Genomic DNA, 21,770 nt, shown 5'->3' on the forward strand with positions numbered 1-21,770 from the left:
AATTATAATCTCTAAGTGTGGTTTTATTGTTGACCATTTTCTAGACATTCTATGCGTGGCGCGTGAATGAGGGATAATGCACACATGATACCTGAAAAAAGAAAGGTTATATTTAATATTTGATGTAATCCTTTGTATATTATATAACATGCGGTGTAACTTGGGCCTTCATACATTGGCAACTCAACGCATTGATTGAGTTTTCCAACGAAGAACTACTTTAATGGAGAGATTAACTTGATTGAAGCATGAGTCTAAAGGGTCACACATATATGGTCTATTTGATGTTGGAGATTATCCTAAACTGTAATTGTTTTTGTATAAAAAATCCATTAGGTATAAAAGAGGACAGTCCCAAGGGAGAAATACCCATGCAAGTTTCTCTTTGGGTGCCGCAGTTCACAACTATTATCGAGTGATATTTCCCACATTGTGGATGGAATGGTGAAAGGATCTTCCTTGATATTTCTGGCACTATCCGAGAACAAGACGATGATATCTGACATGTCAAGGATCACGAGTACATGTCTAGAAGCTATACACTTGTGCGGTTAGAGATGAGTCATTTAAGGAACCAAATGGATAAAACTCTGCGCAATGTGATTAGACCATCATAAGCTTTGTTTATGTTTTAAAGGGCTGATTTCATTCATTTATTTTCCTCAAATATTTTTATCATATCATTGACCCTAGTAGATCCCAACATGAAGTTCAATAGGAGAGGTGACTTCTGGAATATATAAGTTGAGACGAAAGAAACTAGAATATAAAGACAAATGTGAACCAAACAACCAACATCATCATCAACCCAATGTCCTACAACATAAAAGAGAAACATAAAAATAATATGGAAGAATATCCAAAGCTAGACTACCGAATGTTTTTTTTTTGTCTTAAAGTATGCTAACCAAATTAAAGATACTTTGCTAATTTTTTGACACCATCTATGTTATATCATCTATGCCGAACAAAATTAAATTATTTTCATCGTAAATGATACTTAAAATTTTTTATTTTTAAAAAATAAGTCCAAGAAAGGAAGTTGGTATAATCACTAAGATAAGATAATTAGGTACAATCATAATATTCAGTCATCTCCTGGGAATAAATTCCATTCATATTTATCTGAAACCTAGGAAAGTATGAAGAAAATATAAACAATTAGACTCAGAGATTTGAAGAGTAGTTAACTCACAATAAATACAGATTAAATGATATATTTATGCTAAAATTGTTTCAAAAGATGAAGAACAGGTCAACGACGACGATTCAACTCGGGTTGGGAACGGGAAACCCTACATAAACCTGTCTTCTCTTTTCCTTTCTCTTTCTCTCTCTTACTTTCTCTCTTTCTCTCTCTATCGCCCTCTTTCTCTCTCTATACCTCTCTCTGTTGCTGAGTTCGGAGGGCACTCGATCGCAATGAGTCGATCAGGTCAGCCGCCGGATTTGAAGAAGTAAGGGTTTTTCATTTTTGCATTCGGTTTTCTTTCTTTGCTCGTTGATTTTTTTTCTAATATGGTTTTTTTCTTCTTTGTGATCAGGTACATGGATAAGAAGCTTCAGAGTAATTTCTTCCCCCTGTGGAATTAAATCGGAGTTTGGATTCTCGTGATACCATTTAACGTCTACTGTTTATGTCGATTTTGGGGGAAACCCCATTTGGCGGAATCCATTTAATTTTCCCGCGTGTTTTTCAATCGAATTTTCGATTCATACGAGAACCAGTAAGCCGTTTGAACTAAAATGTTTATGGCGATTTTGCTTGAAACCCATTTAGCGTGATCCATTTAATTTTCCGTCGTTGATTACAAGAGCTCCTAACCCATTTAAACTAAAATGTTTTTGGCGATTTTGCACTTAACCGATTTATCGTGATCCATTTCATTTTAATCGAATTTTCGATTCTTACAAGAACTCCTAGGCCGTTAAACCTTACTGCTTCAGGCGATTTTGCAAGAAACCACATTTTCCCTCTCTATTCGGTGTGCTCTTTTTGTCATTGCCCAATTCTTGTGATCATAGCCTATGTCATTGTTTTGATAGCATTAACATGGTGCCAGGTGTGGGGTTATGATCGAAATAGGTTTTTTTTGTCGAATATCAGCCAGTTTTTGGCGTTGGTTTATTTTCGTCCACTCTCTACCTTTGTGCGGATTTATTTAGTTCTGCTTTCATGCATTTTCTATTTGTTGAAGCCATACCACGTGCAGCCTGTAGGAAAGAATTTGGCAAAAAGATAAGAGTTTCGAAGTTTTATACCATATTTTCTCAAATCTCAGGCCTGAAACCGCTTGCGTAGTTTTGGTCGCAGTATTCTTAGCTGCTTGAAGCATTAATTCGATTTTTACAATTGTTCTTGCCGTCTAGTGCGGCCAATAAATAAATAATTAGTTCATTTTGTTGTTGAATTTCATTCTCTGTATCGTAGACTTTTTTAACCGCCTCATCTCGTCATTTCTCATCTCTAACATTAAAAAAGTTAAACTTCCGTTCTCGTCTGTGACATCTGAACATTGAATCGGCTCAAATTTATGCGATGTTTAGATATTAAGCATTCTTTGTCTTCAGGCTGCTGTGTCGAACCTAAAATAGGTCCATCTTTCTGAAGAAACTAGATTTACTGCTATGGAAGGTCAAATTAGGGCTGTTGGATAATTAAGAACGGGGTTTCTTCTGTCTTCGTCTATTTCTCTCATCAGATATCTCGGGGATTAGTTCTTGAAACATTGCAATTCTTTTGCTACGGTGATTTCATATTTTTTCTTGGATTTCTGACGGGTTCATGACACTTGTATCAGAGACTCTAGTCCTTGGATCTGTACCATGACAGACCAGAATGATAAAACGGGTCTGTCCATTCAAGATTTCCAACGTCTTACGGCTAACATATTGGAACACCTAATTGAGCAGATAACTGCGGTCAACATTTGATCATGCTCCACCTCTGCTACTGAGGTCTTCAAGAAGTCTATTGTAGTCACAACCTCCCAATCCTCAGTGCGAGCCGGAATATCTCTTCAAATAAGGCGACCTTCCCTTGTTCCAAGGTATAAATCCAGACTACTGGGTCAAAGACGCTGACCTATTTTTTCGTTTACATCATACACTGGCTTAAGATAAGCTGCATTCCATATTCCTACATTTGGAAGAATCCACCCTTGAGTGGTTCATTCACACAAAACAGTCAGTTGGTTCTCTGCATTTGGAAAATTTCCGAGTTCAATTGGCGAATATATATGTCTTTCGTCAAATTCTATGCACCAAACACAAGAATTCAACTCACTTTATGAATACAAAGCTGTGATTGAATGTTTATCAGCATACCTGTCTCCACTCCCTTTGGCAGAAAAATATAATACTCATCTCCGTGGCCCCATGCCTGGGATGTGAAATGAAATTATGAGATATTAAGGTGAAGCCAATGTCAGTACGTTATGGTAAGCCTGGCCATTGGCGTCATCTTACCTAAGTGCCTGTTCAACCTGCTCAAACATGTTGGTAGGCCAAACAAACGACTTATCTGAGGACTGAGAAGAAAATTTCAGAGGCGTAAAGATAAAGGCCTATGCTTTTATGCAATGAACGTTTTGTACCTGGCTACAGGTATAGCTGAGATCAATATGTCACTCATCAGGCAGACATGGCTGAACTAATGCAGTCGGATGATAACCCTATCACAGAAGGTTCAATTTTTCACCGCTTAAGTTTCTCTTTATTTTTTCATAGTTTCTCCCCCTAATGAGATGGTTCAACTCTGGGCCAGAATACTGGGGCAACAGTTATGCATATTAACTGACGGTGGCACCACACATGACTCTATCCGCTAAATTCATGACTCCATTATTCGTCAGTCTTCAAGAACCACATGTTTGATATGTTACTCACCAGTTGCATTGTTAAGAAATCCAAGGGGATTTGTCTGGATGTCCCAATCTACATGCGAGGGTTGCAAATGATTCGAAATGTAATAACCATATCTATTGGAAATATGAAAGTTAATAAATATTTATTGGAGCCCAGTGGTCAAAATCTTAGGAGTGGTTAAATTCTCTGTATCCTATCTCCTTCATTGAGAGAGAATCTCCCAAATCATGCTCGAGATGATTGCTTCAGCCCATATGGGGCCTTATTTAACCGGCGTACCTCCCTTCCCCCTTTTGAACACAGTATCCAGGGGTAACTTCATAAATATCTCCTCTTCCAAGTTGCCATGGAACAATGCATTTTCTTCATCAAACTGATGCATCTGCGATCCCAATTTTGCAGCCATTGCTATCAGTATTCCTTGAGAATTCAACTTTTTACCTATTTCAACTTTGAGCATTCAACATTGCTATCAGCATTACAAGTGCAAACGTCTCTTTTTACCTATTTCAAGTCAATCCAGAAAGATCATGTTTAACACTTGGCCTGTCCAAATTATATTTGATGTTGAATACCCACCTTGGATCAGGTTGGTCTCCCTGATCACCAGAAGATAGATCCTCCAATTTCTCCCTTTTGAGGTTCCTTTATGTGCACGATCCTATCTCTTTTGCTGTCTTCAGCGCCACATAATTCTTGTGTTGTATGGTTGAGGATGAAAACGAATAGGTGCTCAGAAACCTCCATCCCCTACAAGATAAGTACCCATGTAGGAACCCAATGCAGTGTATTGAGTCCATCACATCCTAGGTGCTCTGGGACTCCAGGAAAGACTACTTGAGTTGATTAATAATATTCTTGAATAGGTTCATGTGGAGGCGGCGAATCCCACTGAAGGTGAAAATCTTCGGCTGGCTTCTCTTGCGGCGTAGACTGGTGACGCGACAGTTCCGTCAACGCTGGTACCCGGGGAATACTGCCGAATGTGTCCTATGCTCCGGGGCGGTGGAAGACTGTGGCCACCTGTTCTTCCGATGCCCGACGGCCCAGGCTGTGTGGCAGGCGGCCGGGGTGGGTAGCGTTGACCCCGCTACTGAAGAGGACTTTTGGAACTCCATCAGTGGTGGGCTGTTCCGCTGGGAGCCGGAGTGGCAACGGATCTTCGCCCACCTTTGGGCGATATGGCTACACCGAAATGAAGTCATCTTCAAGGGGAGGCCTCCCTCCGTCGATGCTATTCTGCACGACGCTAGGGGATTGGCAAATTTTTGGAAGAGAGGTGGCTGTGGCCCCCTGATTTCGTCCCCCTTGTAATGCATGACTTGATTTTCTATGTCATTATATCAATGGCAACGGGGGGGGGTCCCTATTCTGGGGGACTCTCTCTATTTTCCTCAAAAAAAAAAAAAAATTCTTGAATAGGTTCATGGATTCCTCTGGTCCCCTGAGTTGTCCCACATCTTGATGGATCTTCTTGGTCTGCCGCGAGTCAAGAGGTGTTAACTCTGGGTATGCTTGTCTTTCACCATTCTCCCTTGACGAACCCTTAACTTCCATAACATGGGCATTGTTGGCTGCGGTGCATGTCCAACGCCATTCTGCCAAGTTGCTCTGATGCCATGTCCAACCCTCAAGTTTCTATTGGGTAGAGTACTGCAAAGGAGGGATAGGATGCAAGACTGGTCTTAGGTGTAGGGACAGGGAATAGTCGGGGTGGGCTTCAGATATACAAGAGGCAAGGGAAATGGACATTGTCTAGAAGGAGGTTCGATGAGGTGAATGTTGCTGGAGAGGAGATAGTGGCAGGATGGACTTAGCCGGAGAGACAGAGATGAACCAACTTGGTTATACTTTCTTGTCTGAGCTCCTAAATGGAGGCCTGCCCTATTTAAAGAAAATACAGGCAAATTGGAAATTGACTAAAATGGTCCGGAACAACTAAACTAATCCTAGGTACAATGAGGAGATGGGGATCGTACCATTCCTTCTGTTCTTCCTGCATCCCTTCGACCATCTGTCTCAGCCCTAGCCACCACCAAGCAGAGAAAGAAATACAAATACCTTGCTACCATTTAACTAAGGTTACCCAGTATTTACACGGTTACATTAGTTCGGGTCTCGGAGTACCCGAGATCATGGAACCTGTTTAAAGAATCGCAAAAGTGCATTTATACGGATGTGGGAAATAAATTAAAGGGAATTGCCTGCTGACTCGAAGATAAGGATTCTCTTGTAGCTCTGGTTGAGTTGGGAAAGGTGCACCGCTGGGCTTTTGTATTCTGCCCTATATTCTTGAATGGAATCAATTTTAATTCAAACAGCGATTGATATATATGAAGCTGGAACGGGCGGGTCACTGATTTTGTATGATCTATCCTATCTTTCTTCAAAAAAAACTGAAGGTATCAGTCTTTGCATATATGATCCAGTCGAGGTCTGATTCTTCGAAAAGTAATGAGACCAGATGCAATTTATCCTTTTCCTGCGTCAGATGAAGTCAGATGAATCTGTTTTTTAATTAAGCCACCCTTCCGGATTTATGAATTGAAACCTTGGCACACCTCCTGGCTTGAACAGATATGGGGGTGGATCGGGCTGCTGTGGCTCAGGAAGGCGTCTGGTGGATTTTGTGTCAATTTCAGCAGTTAGTTGTGACACCATTTAATGGAGGTTGAATGGAATATAACCAAATCTAGATAGCGGCTATCTGCTCCATATAATATTCCAAGACGTCCGTTGTTGTGCCAATAATCCGTATCTCAATCGTTGTTATGAACCATGATCGATATCAGTAATAATAGATGATCTTAATCCAAATCTTGATAGGGGCTATCTGCTCCATTTAATGTTCCAAGGCGTTCGTTGTTGTGCCAAGAATCCGTATCTCAATCGTTGTTATGAACTGTGATCAATATCAGTGATAAAAAATGATCTCAATCCATATCTTGATAGCGGCTATCTGCTCCATTTAATCTTCCAAGGCGTTTGTTGTTGTGCCAAGAACCCGTAACTCAATCGCTGTTAGGAACACTGACTGATATCAGTGATAAAAAATGATCTCAATCCAAATCTTGATAGTGGCTATCTGCTGCATTTAATCTTCCAAGACGTTTGTTGTGCCAAGAACCCGTATCTCAATCGCTGTTATGAACACTGATCGATATCAGTGATAAAAAATGATCTCAATCCAAATCTTGATAGCGGCTATCTGCTCCATTTAATGTTCCGAGATGTTCGTAGTTGTGCCGAGAATCTGTATCTCAGTTGTTATGAATCGTGATCGATATCAGTTATAAAAGATGAATCTCAATCCCAATGATCCTGAAAGATCTCGAATTATCGTTCACCGAGATATTGTTCCTTGCAGAGAAGTAGTGGGTGTTACGCTCCTCTATTTGTAACACAATTGTTCTTGAAATAAACGGATGTCAATTCCCTTCCAGTTCCGATATGGTTTCTGAATAAGAAAGACGAGAGGAACGAGAAAGAGAGAGAATAGATAGAAGGGTGGCGGGATGGACTATGCCGCCGAACGGACAGAATGGACGATGCCGTGTGCTCTGTGAAGAAAATGCAGGAGAGCACTTACAGAAGTCAAAGGCCCCTTCTTCCTCTCTGATCGCCCTCGTAAGTAGGCCCTACTATTGGGCCTATATGGGTTTATCTGTTGTCCTTCTGCTTGGGGCCTGGGTCGGCGTTCATATATGCGATTGTGTATCGCATCAATGGGAATCACAGAAATGTTTGTTTTTGTGCGAATTTGTGCGAATGTTCGGTCTGTTCGGTTTTCCGAACAGAACAAAAACAATTCGAACAGAACAAAAACAATTCGAACAGAACATCGCACAGACCCGTGTGCGGTTCTTTTGTCGCTTTGTGCGAATTCTGTTCTAGTTTTGTGCGAATTTGTGCGAATGTGCGAATTTTGTTCGTTTTTGAAAAAAAAGGAACAGACCAAAGAACAAGGCCCTGTGCGGTTCTTTTGTGCAATTTTTTTGTTCGTTTAAAACAAAAAGAACAAAACAACCATGTCTAGTCGTTGTCGTCATCATTGATTATGACGATTCTCCTCATCTTCAAAAAAATTACAAATTGTTGACTCCATTCATAAACGAAGGATTTTCTCTGCCTTGATTTCAATTCACAATAATTTGAATGAAATTTCAGATGAGGAGAGTCTAAACTTGTTTTGATTTTCGTAATTTATTATTCTCTAGTCAAGCTGAATGCAAACCGGGCAGTTGTGGGCACTCTGCGTGGGTTTGACCAGTTCATGAACCTCGTCATCGATAACACTGTGGAGCTCAATGGAAACGAAAGAAATGACATTGGGATGGTGGTAAGCTTCCAAATTTAGAACTTTTAAAAAATACCCTTTTGAGGAGAAGTAGAAGCTATAGAAATTTAATTATTATTTCTCATTCCTTGTTCTTGGTGTTGCAGGTTATCAGGGGAAACAGCGTAGTTATGATTGAAGCCCTTGAACCGGTGAGCAGGGCTCAGTAGCGGATTATATGTTTTACTTGTTCTTGGTGTTCACTGCCTCTATTCCCCAACAGTACGATTTTCTTTGATATTTTAGAGATTTTTTTGTCTTAATCTTTAACTTTTTCTGGGTTCTTGGATGTTTTTCCAGTAGTTTTATTTTGTCCCGGTAGATCGAAATTGTGAAATTCGATGTTGTTTTAAATATATTCTCAATCAAAAAACTAATTTTCAGAATTAGTATTTTCTGCAAAACTAAGTCGTCGATTTCAGAAAATAAATATTAGAAATATTTTTACCGCAATTTTGCAACCCACTTTGCAACTGCGCTAAGCGTATATTATTACTTATTCCAATTTATTTAGGTAAAAAGAAGTTCATATCATTATTTTAAGAGCCAAGCGGCGATTCCGCAGGGACGTTCACAAATGTAATTATATTTATTATCAAAAAATGTCTGCTATTAAGCGGTATCATCTCTTTTTGTTACTAAATTAACATAATTAGAGGGGGAGTTTATGATGCAATTTTACATTAATGCAGTTAAAGAGTAGAATTGCTTAATCTGAGAATAATTGCTGGGTTTAAGATTTGATATTACGATTGTATGCCAGACACTCATCCGTTTAGTCCCATCTATAGTTCCGGATTATCCAGAATGTGGACGATAACGAAGATTGTCCCGATCGACGTCCAGAATCAGTCTAGGGACATGGACGGGACGGTTTTTTCGTCCGAGACATCCAGACGTGACAGTTTTTTCGTCCAAGTGGACAAAAACCATCCCATCCGTTCGTAAACTGTCCAGTCTCTTCGTCTCGGGATGAGTTTCGTCCCGGTTTTCATCCAACCTCACGGACAGGACAATTTTTCGTCCTGGGACAAAAAAACCGTCCCGTCTGCATCCCTGCACTATAGAAACTCTCATCCCATCTGTCATCGTCCACTCCGGTGGACGGTAGATAGGACGAAGACATTTCCGTCATTAGTCATCAGTCATCCGACCGAGATGGCAGACGGATGGAGTTGAAAAGAGAGATATCAAGAGAGGGCGAGTGAGTGAAAGAGAGAGATGGTCAGACAATCAGGTCGACTCCTGGGCCAGTAACGGCGACGACAGCTACAGCCGAATGACTGAACAGGCGTGAGAGTGCGAGATCTTGAGAGAGGGAAGGAGACGTTTCAGTCGTTAGTTTTCTTCTTCGTCACAGAGGAACGATTGAAGGGACCGATGACAGATTGGTGCCGATGACTAAATGCAGATGGGTGACCGTCGAGACGACAAATGTGGACTGATAAACAGACTACTGAACTGGACTGATGATGGAATGGCGTCGACGGTGAAATGAGGAGGGATGACAGTGGAGACAAAATGTGGACTGATTAACAGACGGTTGAACATGACTGATGACAGACTGGGATGAAGAAACGACGAGGGATGCCAGTGGAGTCTGAACAGGACTGATGACTTTAATTCTGGATAGTCCGGGACGTGGACGATGAACGGGATGGGACGAAGATTGTCCCGTCTGGCATTCGGAACCAGTGCAGGGACGCGGACGGGACAGTTTTTTCGTCCCAGGATGAAAAAATCGTCCTGTCCACGTCCCGACTTTGCCAGTTTATCCTGTCCTGAGAAAAACCGTCCCGTCCCCTGTCCTGGATGAAATAACCAAAAAAATAGTTCCAAGGTCTGATTAAATTAATATGGATTTTTCTAAGTTTTTTAGGGAAATTGGGAGGAGAGAGAAAGGGGAGGGGCATATGTACAATTACTTTTGGGTGGCGTCAGTTTGGGCGTGAAAAAAGCAGGGACTTTGATGCAAAATGGCAAGGAATTGATTTAGTGATACCACGTGGCAATATCGCAACTGTCGGAAGCGAATCCCATGAATTTTCGTCCATCCCTTACCGTCCATCATTCAAGACCTCCGGGCGTTACGGTTTTTTCGTCTGACTGGACGAAAACCATCTCGTCTGTTCGTTCCGCGACAAATTTCCGTTCCGGTTTTCGTCCGACCTCGCGGACGAGACGACATTTTCGTCCTGGGACGAAAATACCCTCCCATCCGCGTCCCTGCACTATACTGATGATGGAATGGTGACGATGGATAAATGAGGACAGACGACGGTCTAGACGAAATATGGGCAGATAAACAGATGACTGAACGACGGCTTGGCCCCGTCCCCGTAGTTCCAACCAGTCATCCGTCATCCGTCCCTTATTCGGGCACATATTTTTAGATACAATAATATAAACATAAATGGAGCCAAGAAACTGCCACGTGGCGATCGATTAACAACCCATAAATTTGGCGCCAAAATGAAGCCACGACGTGGTCTGGGGGGGGCGCAACGGTTGTGGCTCCAAAGTGGAGGAATATTGTAAAAAGACCCTATAAATCTAGAATATTACATATAAACCTTTAGCTGAATCTCGTTAGCTTTTTACCCCTATTGAACGGTTAGGCAGGGGTTTTAATCGAATAAAGAGTAGAAAGTCGAATGAAGAAGCTTCCGTTTGAACCACATATAGAGTGGACGATCTGGCGGGGTTCTCCGTCGGGGTGAAATTCTCTTCGCGGTAGAAGACGCGGCGAAGAAGAGATTTTCTGAAGGTATTCTCGTTGTTGTTCTTGGCGATCTCTTTGGATCTGGATTTTGGTAGGTGATCCGGTTTTTCTTAAGTTTTGCTTGCTTCCAGTACATGTTTCCATTGTTTTGGACTGTAATCCGGCGATAAAATGGGAAATTAGATCGATAGAGTTGCTTTTCATGCGGCGTTCGATGCTCCGGGAGTTCGCGATTCCGGAGAGTGTTGTATGAGTTTGGCGTGAGATGATAGGTTGTATTCGAGATTATTTGCTTGAAATTTAGCAATTCGTCGTCTTAGCGAAGACGATTTGAGGAAGGTCCCGGCGGGATAGGTAGGAAGATTTTGTTAGGTATTACGATTGTTCTCCAGTCTTGCTTGCTTCCTGTACTTGATTTGGACTATCATCGGGTAATAAGTAGGGAATTCGATCGATGGAGTTGCTTTTTCATGCGGTGTTTGATGTTCCGTGAGTTTGCGATGCTGAAGAGTCTTATTAGAGTGAGGCATGAGGTGTGACGTTCAATTGGAGATTATCTGCTTGACAGTTGCATCAAATTGATCCCTTCGTTGTATTCGAGAGAACGATATAATATTATTATGTGCTCCCGGGAGGAAGGACCTACGATTTTTCTTCAGTCTCTCTTGTTTCGCGTTCGTGTTTTGGACTAACATCGGCTGATACGTGGGAACTTAGATCGATGGAGTCGCTTCTCCTGACGTGTTTGGTGTTCCCTGAGCTCACGATTCCGGAAAAGCTTATTAAATATGCGATGCCAAGCATGATTGTTGATTATTTGCTTGAATATAACTTGTAATTGATTCCTTCGTTGTCTTGGAAAAAGTGATCTATTCTTATTACGGTTCCGGAAGGTGTTCTTGCCATCCACCTTGGCGTTTTTTGCATCAGGATTTGGGTAGGTCGTCTGAATTTTCTTCAGTATCGTTTGTTTCGTGTTCATGTAGGAAAACGGATTGATGGAGTTACTTTTTTCTGCTATGTTTGATGTTCCGCTAATTTGCGACTCCGGAAAAGCTTGCTTGATTGAGACGTTAGTTATTACTTTCAATTGAACTCCATTACTGGACGGCGCTTTATTTGCTAGAGAAAAATCTTTTCATTAATTCCTTCTTTGTCTTGGCGACCATGTTCTAATCTCATTACGTTGACAACTTCATGAATTCGATCCCGTACATTTTCATGAATTAAGGAAAACTCTCAAGCTTTTCTTGGCTTTCCTACTTTGATTAACAAATGGATTATCTTTCAGGTTTGACACAGAACTTGGAATGGCAGCCGTGCTTGCTTCTCAGGGTTGTTACAAACCCAACGTTGAATTAACTGAGCAGATCAAACCGACTGAGGATCTCAGCTTCGTGGCATCTACCAGCTATGGAAGATTCTCTAGAATTGGAATCAACCGGAGAAGATCTTCTGACAAAGGGGCTGTCTTTCGCGTGCATGCTGAATCTACTGGTATTTCACCCAATGGAAGAGCTTCAAAGTTGGTTCCAACCACTGAGTTAACAAAAAGCAAAGAGTATTCTTCTCCAAATGGAACCCTGTTAAACGGGTCGAGATTAGCTGTTAATGGAGAAAGTTTAGTAAAACGGAAGAGCAATGGCTCTCTTATAAAATCTCCCAAACTTGAACTCTCCAATGAGCCTTTTACTGAAGAGCTTCGGATTTTGCCCTCGGATGAAACTTTCAGCTGGGCCAAGGAAGATTACAATTCATGGAAAAGGTCTTTAGATGTGTGGTCGTTTGTTCTATCTTTTCGTGCACGCCTCCTGTTGGAAAACGCCAAATGGGCTTATCCGGATGGTTTCTCCGAAGAAAAACAGGTACTCAAATCAACCTTCTATCTGTTTTGTTATGAATTTATTAAAGATGTCTAGTATCGCATTATATTGAACTGATCGATTATCTTTAAATGTTTATTACTGGTTGGCATCTGTCATAAGTTTTCTGGTATTTTCATGTTCACTGAAGAAATCAAGAAGGCGAAAGACTGCATCGTGGCTGAGGGAACAAGTTTTGCAACTTGGGCCTACATTTATAAAGCTAGGTCAGCTGTCGTCGACGAGGTCTGACCTGTTTCCAAAGGAATTTGTCGAAGAGCTCGCCAAGTTACAGGTAGCCCCTAATCTCAAAAACCGTCAGAATATTTCTCTTTGAAGATCATTTACGACTCACGAGTATCTGAGAAATTTCATGAAGGGAAACCAAGAGCATATTTTTATCTTTAATTTTTTCAACCTTGTTTCATACATCTTGTTAGATATCTCATATCTTCTATTTACCTGATGGGTTTGTTTTTCTCGTTTGGTGATTCTTTTGTGATTCTTGAGTCATAATCATTTTTAAATCAGTTCTTTAAAATCTTGATTTTGATACTTGCAGGATCGTGTTCCTGCATTTTCCCCAGAAAAAGCGAAAGCCTTCGTACAAGCAGAGTTGGGAGCCCCAATAAACGTGCTTTTCAAGGAATTTGAAGAACGGCCAATAGCTGCTGCTAGCCTTGGTCAGGTGTTTTTCCGGATTCTATCATTGCTTTGTACCTCAAAAGAGCTATTCCATAAATTTCGTTTGTTTCTGAAATATCTAAATTCCTTATTTAATGAGAATAATTATTTCGTAATTTAGTCCTCGTGAATGGATATTTCATTAGTTTTTGGAAACGGAAGCTGGAGACAGATGACGGTTGTACTGGGACCAACCTCCTAATATCCTTGATTCCTAGAATACACATATTTCATTTATCAGTAGAGTATGCCTTTGAGTCCTTTCGAAATTAATGAAGGAAAATAAACGAGACAATATTATATCTTGCACAATGTGATTTATTATACTCTTTTCGTAGATTTTAAATTTTATAATCAATTTTGTGTAATAAAGTTTTTTTTTTGAATGCTAATTTTGCGTAATAAAAGTAACCAGTGGAAGTGCATTTCGTCGACCTAATAACACACAGAGATGCATAATCATTTCTCAGGGTTGCCCAATGATCTACCAAATGTGAGTTCAATGCGTGTTTATTCCGATTATAACTATTTGAGATTGTCCATTTGTTTTATTCTGAAGTTAACACTTTCCCAATACCCATGCAATTTGTATCGCCTGACCAAAATTTTGTATCCTTTGTGTAGGTGCACCGGGCAATTCTGCATAATGGCGAGAAAGTTGTTGTAAAAATTCAACGGCCTGGTCTGAAGAAACTTTTTGACATCGATCTCAGTAAGGGATATGAATTTCTAGTTTTTTTGGCGCTTTTGATAGTCCGTGTTCAATGTTAACATTATCTCAGCTCATTTTTAACAAGCCCAACTTCATTAACATAACTATTATTTCCACGAATCAATGCTAATGTGCGTGAGGTATTTGGAGGAAGTTTGGCATTTTATAGTTGATTATAAAATATGGTTTTATAAGTTTGGCTTTATTTATCTCTCAGTATCCGTGACTAGTCAAAGACCACCTTTTTTGAATAAATGTCGAAGACAATCATCGTGAGCTTTTAAAGTTGTGCACACTAAGAATCTAAGGGCTATCTATGTCTTACTCTTGTTTTCAACATAGTGCATGCATATGTATCAGATTTGCTTAAAATCTGTTGGAGGAGAAAAGATTTACCAGGAGTGAGTGCAATGACAAAGAACAAAAGAGAGATGGCATCCAAATCTATTACTTCGAGTCTTATGTTTGATTCTGTCTCAGTTATGACGCATTCTTGCTTGAATGTGTTTTGATTTTTTTCGAACGAGGACATACGTTGGATATTGTTTATATTTTGGAAGTCGCTCTCATTACTTTATATCTCACTTTCTATTGGTTAATACTATCTCCTTTTCTCACGAACGACCTCTTTTATAGGGAACTTGAAACTCGTAGCAGAATATTTTCAGAGAAGTGAAACATTGGGCGGTCCGTCTAGAGATTGGATCGGTATATATGACGAATGTTCCAAGTAAGCCTTACTCGGCTGTTAATCTTGTTTAACTTCTCTATGACCAGTTCATCTGAGTCATGTTGACCTTCATGGCATATTATGTCCCACTCTTGAAACATGCAGGGAAAGGTCTTAAGAATATATGCAAATATTTTTTTTATTCGGACTTCTATCCCAATTTAAATGCATGAAATAATGAGGGTTTATAACAAGAGCGAAAATAATCGCCTATCTTTGCAACCGTTATCTATTTATTCCTGATACCTTTATAGGTTTATCTTAGATGTCGGCCTCATTTCCTGAGTTTTTGTTTCAGAAGCTAAAGAGAGACATGAAACAATCGATAATGTCAACATTCTTTTATATCCGTTTAATTTTAATTGCTGATATTTCCTATTTTCTCATTTTTATGAGGTTCCCTTGGAGTTCGTTGTATTTAAATTAACGGATCCATAACTAAAAAATATGCATATTCAACCCGCTCTTATACAATGGAAATACACAGATTTTGCAGTTATAAAATAATATCACCTTGTCTTTTCAGTCCGTGTGACTAAATATCGTACTCTGCACTACTAACTAAAGGAGTAAAAGGGATAACTAAATGAGAAATAAGCTTGAAGGAATGGGGAGAGGGGACCCACCTCTGTATTAAGTGCAGTAAGGGATGAAGAGACCTCATTGTATATCACGAACAAGACTAAGGATTTTCCCGAAAGGGGAAAATCATCTGTTATGAATTCTTTATGAAGAACATTAGCTAGAGGCAGGGTTTTGGGGTCAGGTATTAGCAATGAATAACCGTCCCATGGATTGACGGTGATGAGGTTATAATGTGGCACATGCATCTCATGTGCTACACGCAATTTGAGGCTAATCTGACCGTTACACTAGCTGTCGTGCCTTGTATTGGACTGTAGTTAATCCAGCCTGATACGCGCATGTAGACCTAATGGACAAACTTATCTGTGTTGTTTCTCTTCTTAGTACAGTGCGATCCAAGCCTGGGCTGACACCTATAGTTAACTTTTTAAAACTTTTGCTCTTTCCTCTAGATAACTTCTGTAGTTGAGCTGTAATTTTTTATATGCTTTGCTTGGCCAAGATGCGACAAATTTGTTATTAAGCTGCTTGTTTGTTTTTTTTTTGAACAACCTCCTACCTCTCTCAAACCCTGCAACCCTAATTCGGGGAAGAAGACAGAGAATGACAGAATACTCTGTTAACCCTAAACGGGAAGTGAACACTGTTTAATGCTGTGAACCTATATACACAATGGTGTAGGGCCATCGGACAGACCTGAGAACCCAATTCCGTGTACATAATGTCCGATAATGGAAGATAGTAATGGGAAACGATAAGGGGGAAACGATGACGGTGCCATGGCTGACAACAGTTAAAATTGTCTGGGGATGTTAACTGCCAACCATTTTCCTTTTCTCGTTTCACTTGTTATTTGTGCTTCGCTGAAAACTTCCGTTCATAACTTTACAATTCTGACAATTTTCAGGATATTGTATGAGGAAATCGATTATGTCAATGAAGGAAAAAATGCTGATAGATTCCGCCGTGACTTCCGCAATATAAAATGGGTTCGGGTGCCTGTATGTATCATATGAGGATGCCAACTTTTTAAGCTATACATAAAATCAAAAACTTTTTAGCATGACAATTTTCTTCCTCTCATCAGTTAAATCTGTAAATTAATTCAGTGCCTTGAACTGCAGTTTGTTAATTGGGATTACACCTCGCCCAAAGTGTTGACTCTGGAGTATGTTCCAGGTTAGCTGCCTGTTTCCTACCATGTTGATATCTCACTAATCAAAGCCGAGATTCTTTAAACAGTTTAATACAGAATATTCAATCATTTTTCAACTGTTATATTACATCTTATAGATTGGTGATATGAATTGTGGCGTGACAGGAGTTAAGATAAACAATCTGGCGCTGCTTGATGCAAGAGGATACGAACGCTCGCTGATTGCATCACGTGCAATAGAAGCTTATCTGATACAAGTAAGACTTTATGATTCTTTGTCTGGGTTTTAATTTCGTTCTTGAAAATTAATTTTTATATCAAAGCATAATCCAAAGAGCTCCATTAGATTGGTTGCCTTTACATCAAAGGCAATGTCTTCTAGAGTTTTCCAATTTAGCTTCTCTACACTCACAAAAAAGTTTTTTTGTAGTGGATGAAAACATATACTCCTTTTGGTAGTTTTCATAGAATAAAATCCATTTATTAACATGTTACATTCTGAATTTATCCTTTAATTTTGTTTAATCAAATCCTTATTATTTTTCTTCAGATTCTCAGGACCGGTTTCTTTCATGCGGATCCTCATCCTGGCAATCTGGCCATTGATCTTGATGGATCTCTTATCTACTACGATTTTGGAATGATGGGGGACATCAAATCCTTTACTCGGGAAAGACTGTTGGAGCTATTTTATGCTGTGTATGAGAAAGACGCAAGAAAGGTACACTTACATTTTTTAAATTCTCCCCAAGTTCACGGTGCAAGAAATGACTCTTTTAGTAATCCTTTCTGCATGTAGTCCTAAATAATCCTAAACTTCTGCGCAAAGCAATAATTTTGATGTATTGAAAGTGAGTTTTTTTTTGAAGAGATGTATTGGAAGTGAGTTAAATTTATTGCACCTCAACTTTTAATCTCGTTTGAAATAGCCGCAAGGAAAAGTTTTAGGCTTTGTATTATCAGAATATCTATAAATAAAAAAAATTATCGAATACTTTGGTGAGCAATATCTTCATTTTCTTGCTGGTAAATGTGACATGCATATCCATTTCGTCTGTCTTTTTCGTTTCCCTCGATGAAAAAATATCATTTGATCGGCAGGTAATGAAAGGCTTAATTGATCTAGGAGCTCTGCAACCAACTGGAGACATGTCTGCGGTAAGTACTCCTCTTTTTCTCTCCCTCATCATCATAAAAATAGTAATAATGGATAGTGGTGTTGAATTCCATAGGGAGAGAGAGATGAAGAAGAGAGATAGGGAGAGAATAGAGCATAGCAGCCGAAGGAACCCTTTTGTAAAAGCTAAGAAAAATCAAACTCAAATAAATAAGACGGTTCAATAACCTTAAATAAGGATATGAATTGGCATAAACGAAATTACAATAATATAACTGATACGTCATTGAGATTTTTCGAGAATCAAGAAAGGGAGAGAGAAGAAGAACAAAAACTGCAAGATAAAATGGCCTAAGCCTCAAGAATTTCCGAAATATGGAAACACTTGCCCTCACGATAGCTAATTGGTGCCCAGAAGAAACACAATCATGGTTTCACACATATATATTTGTATTTTTATTTTTTACTTCAGAAAAAAGTATTTATATTTTTAAACGTCTGGTGGTGCCTGACGACTATGAACTTCCCGCTTAAGTCGTTAACAGGGCTCTATCAGAATACCGCAACTTCTAACTTTTGGCTCTTTATTTTGTATCTTGATTTCCATTAAAGGTAAGGAGATCCGTGCAATTTTTTCTGGACAATTTGCTGAAACAGACTCCGGACCAGGAGCAGACATTATCGGCCATTGGCGAGGTGGGTCTAAATTCCTTAACTATAAAGTAGTTATATCTTTGATTAACATAGTCGGTGCCGGCAGCGTCATTAAAGGTTCATAAATCTTCATGCAGGATTTATTTGCCATTGCAACTGATCAGCCTTTCCGATTTCCTTCTACTTTTACCTTTGTCTTAAGGGCATTTTCTACGCTTGAAGGTGAGATATATACCTGCCGTTATTTCTTTCAAACCCGTTACATTTGTCTGTTTGGCGATTTCGGCTCCATATTAGTGCGTAATGAATTTTTAGACTTTTGAGATATTCACAAGAATTATTAGGTCTATTACCTGCAATTCGAGCAAAATTGAATTGAATAAGATATCATCCAATCATTTGAAGATCGACGTAATTGTTTCAATCGATCTAATCCCTCAGATCCCCTTTATTGCTCATCTGTTCGGTCGAGATGGTAAGCTCATAACTTGTTTTTTGGTCCATCTATCCTGAAAATTTGTCCCGTCAACTTCTTTACTTCTTAGCTCTTCTCTGATCAATCGAGTGCGAATTTTTAGATCCGATCCGATCCGATCTGGATCAACTCTAGTCCATGACTAGAAAGATTTTGTGAAAGTTCATGTCCTTCAATACCAAATTTTTTTGATAGAAATTCGAAATGAAGCTTGACTCACTTTGTTAGTACCTCCTCAGGGATTGGGTATACTCTAGATCCAGACTTTTCTTTTGCAAAAATTGCCGCACCATATGCTCAGGTAACTTTACATTGATATTTAATATAATTTTATAATTTCTTTAAGGGGTGAATCATAGTTTTATATGCTATGCACTAAGTGTAATTTGGTTCATGGCAGGAATTGTTGGACATAAGACAAAGGCAAAGCTCGGGGACGGAAATTGTCAATCAAATAAGAAAACAGGCGAACGATGTACACTGTTTAACCTTTTTTAATACATCCCTTATTTATCATTTTCCATGAAAATCTTATCGCATACTTAACCGTGTGTGGTGATCTTCGACGGCTTAATGCAACAGTTATCCTCAAATGCAAACTTGCACTGTTGGGCGACGAAGTAGAATTTAAAGAAGTTTCAAGTTTTTCATCAAGTTTTCTCCGAAGTAAAGATTTCCTAAAAATAATTTCTCCATCATCGTTTCAACGATTAAACAATTTTGATTTCTAGGAAGGATCATTGATCTCGGGTGTTCTTCCAATAAAAAAATGTTCTAAACCTTTCACTTATATTCTAGATTCAATATTTTTCTAAACCGTTCGATTCTATTCTAGGAAAAAAATATATCCTCATTTATGATCCTTGTGTTCGTCTCCTCCGAATACTTTATCACGCATTCTTATGGAAAAGTCGTCATGTTTCAACCAATAAAAAATCCCCATTTCTCGTAAAAAAGTAGGATAATAGTGGATTGACCATCTTAGGAATCCCAAAATACATTTTATCTCTTGAAAAAAAAATTGAAAACAGGTTGAACTTTTTTTTTATTGGTAAAATTTTGATATTTCTATTTTCTAGAGAAAATGTTTAAATTTGATCTTACAAAAAGAATAATATTTCTTTCCAAAGTGGAAAAACTAAGAGCAACTTCCATTCTTCCAAACAGGCGAGGAACTCCACCATATCCATGCCCTACCGTGTTCAGAGGATAGAGGAGTTTGTCAAGCAGCTCGAGGCTGGAGACCTCAAACTCCGAGTCCGAGTTCTCGAGGTAACCTCAACATCCTGGCTTTGAACTATACCCAATTTTTTAAATAATATGAAAATTCAAGCCGATATGGATTTATGGATTATTTAACTAATCGAGGGTCGTGTTCATTGCTGGGACAGTCGGAGAGAGCCGCGAGGAAGGCGTCGATCCTGCAGATGGCGACCATCTACACTGCTCTCGGCGGTACTCTCCTCAACGTTGGGGTCACCGTTGGCAGCCAAGGCAATGCCCTCGTCGCTGATGGCTCGTTCCTCGGCGCCGGTACGTGCCTGTCTTTTCATGATGATGATGATGATGATTATGGTTGGGGTCTTAGTTTCCTTCTTATGATGATGATGATTCCTGGGCTATGGTTTCCTGCTTTTTTTCTTCTTCTTTCTGATGTTTGGGTTTTGGTTTCTTACCAGTGTCTTCATCATCATCTTATGCTGATTACAGTTCCGGATTGTCCGGGACGTGGACGAAGGACGGGACGGGACGAATTTCGTCCCGTCCTACGTTCGATGTTAGCTCAGGGACGAAGGACGGGACGGTTTTTCGTCCCGTCCAGTCCTCCCCCGAATTCCTCCTGGGCGAAAAAACACATTTTATATTTTTAATATATTATAATAGATTATAATATGTTATAAGTTGTCCTAGCGAGGCCACGTGGCAACATCTCAACCGTCGGATGTGAATCTGGTGGTCTTCCGTCCAGATTCGTCTGTCCATCGTCCGAAGACCTCCAGACAGATGATTTTTTCATCCTACGGGACGAAAACTGTCCCGTCCGGTGGTCCCCGGGATGAATTTTTGTCCCGAGATTTGTCTGTATCCTCGGACGGGAAGATTTTTTCATCCCGGGACGAAATAATCGTCCCGTCTGCGTCCCTGCACTAGAATGCTGATGATCGTGTTCAGATTTTAATTTCCTATCTTAATTTTTCTTATTCTGATGATGATGGGATGAGATGATAATGATGCCTCGGTTCTATATTCCTAGTAGTCGCTCTTGATCTTGCATTATGGTTATGATGATGATGGGAGTCATAGTGTTTATTATTCATTAGGTTTGGTTACCTTCTATTGATGGTGACGATGCTAATTTTGATTTGAAAAAATGGCGATGATGATGATGATGATTATAATGACTGGGTTTTGATTTGCTACATTTTCTCTCTTTCATAATCATCTTCTTATATGCTGCTGCTGATTAGGATGATGGTGATGATGATGTATGCAGGCGTTTTGTTGATCTTGTTGCTGAGATCCATGCAGAGGGTGAAGAGGCTGGACGAGTTCGAGAAGAAGATTTAAGGAAAAAGAAGCCGGAAAATATAAAAAATTCCATCCCACTTGTATTAATTTAATTAGTCTGTAAATGCAAAAATTCCAACCGTGATAGTAAACTGCGGAGGCCGCTTAGTCAACGGCACACGTGCGACCGACGCGTGTGCAGAGCATGTGTCAGAGCGCATGGCCGCGCCGCCACCCTACCGTACAGTCAAATACCTGCCTTCCCTCTTCCTTCTCGACTCTCTCTCTTCGTCCTCTCTCTCTCTCTCTCTATCTATCTTTTCGTCTCTCTCTCTCTCTCTATCTCTATTTTTCTGTCTATC

General features: G+C 39.8%; 2 protein-coding genes across 3 annotated transcripts; both read left to right on the top strand.

The window, feature by feature from the left end:
* The first annotated feature begins 1,312 nt into the window (after window positions 1-1,312).
* Window positions 1,313-8,466, top strand: LOC144709440 (putative small nuclear ribonucleoprotein G). Its single transcript, XM_078582992.1, has 4 exons — window positions 1,313-1,457; window positions 1,545-1,567; window positions 8,085-8,206; window positions 8,311-8,466. The coding sequence occupies exons 1-4, from the start codon at window positions 1,423-1,425 to the stop codon at window positions 8,371-8,373; spliced, it is 243 nt and encodes an 80-aa protein (XP_078439118.1). The 5' UTR covers window positions 1,313-1,422; the 3' UTR covers window positions 8,374-8,466.
* Window positions 8,467-10,824: 2,358 nt separating this feature from the next.
* LOC144709348 (Protein kinase superfamily protein) lies at window positions 10,825-21,581 on the top strand. Of its 2 annotated transcripts, none has more exons than XM_078582889.1 (18): window positions 10,825-10,970; window positions 12,217-12,790; window positions 12,939-13,082; window positions 13,350-13,475; window positions 14,096-14,183; window positions 14,820-14,913; window positions 16,406-16,499; window positions 16,623-16,677; window positions 16,820-16,911; window positions 17,205-17,375; window positions 17,756-17,812; window positions 18,384-18,467; window positions 18,563-18,647; window positions 19,140-19,201; window positions 19,301-19,375; window positions 20,068-20,172; window positions 20,292-20,433; window positions 21,395-21,581. In XM_078582889.1, the coding sequence occupies exons 2-18, from the start codon at window positions 12,236-12,238 to the stop codon at window positions 21,466-21,468; spliced, it is 2,103 nt and encodes a 700-aa protein (XP_078439015.1). In that variant the 5' UTR covers window positions 10,825-10,970; window positions 12,217-12,235; the 3' UTR covers window positions 21,469-21,581. The 2 variants fall into 2 exon arrangements, with proteins under 2 accessions (XP_078439015.1, XP_078439016.1); XM_078582890.1 differs by having other exon boundaries at window positions 10,866-11,016.
* The last annotated feature ends 189 nt before the right edge of the window (window positions 21,582-21,770 follow it).

The sequence above is a fragment of the Wolffia australiana genome, chromosome 11, assembly GCF_029677425.1.
Source record: "Wolffia australiana isolate 7733 chromosome 11, ASM2967742v1".
In the NCBI taxonomy this organism is placed as follows: Eukaryota; Viridiplantae; Streptophyta; class Magnoliopsida; order Alismatales; family Araceae; genus Wolffia; species Wolffia australiana.

Excerpts from the sequence above, each read along its gene's own strand:
- LOC144709440 (XM_078582992.1), top strand. The coding sequence starts at position 1,423 with ATGAGTCGATCAGGTCAGCCGCCGGATTTGAAGAA. Across the intron at positions 1,458-1,544 it reads CAGCCGCCGGATTTGAAGAA|GTACATGGATAAGAAGCTTC; the intron begins GTAAGGGTTTTT and ends CTTTGTGATCAG. Across the intron at positions 1,568-8,084 it reads CATGGATAAGAAGCTTCAGA|TCAAGCTGAATGCAAACCGG; the intron begins GTAATTTCTTCC and ends ATTATTCTCTAG.
- LOC144709348 (XM_078582889.1), top strand. The coding sequence starts at position 12,236 with ATGGCAGCCGTGCTTGCTTCTCAGGGTTGTTACAAACCCAACGTTGAA. Across the intron at positions 16,912-17,204 it reads TAGAAGCTTATCTGATACAA|ATTCTCAGGACCGGTTTCTT; the intron begins GTAAGACTTTAT and ends ATTTTTCTTCAG. Across the intron at positions 17,813-18,383 it reads CAACTGGAGACATGTCTGCG|GTAAGGAGATCCGTGCAATT; the intron begins GTAAGTACTCCT and ends TTTCCATTAAAG.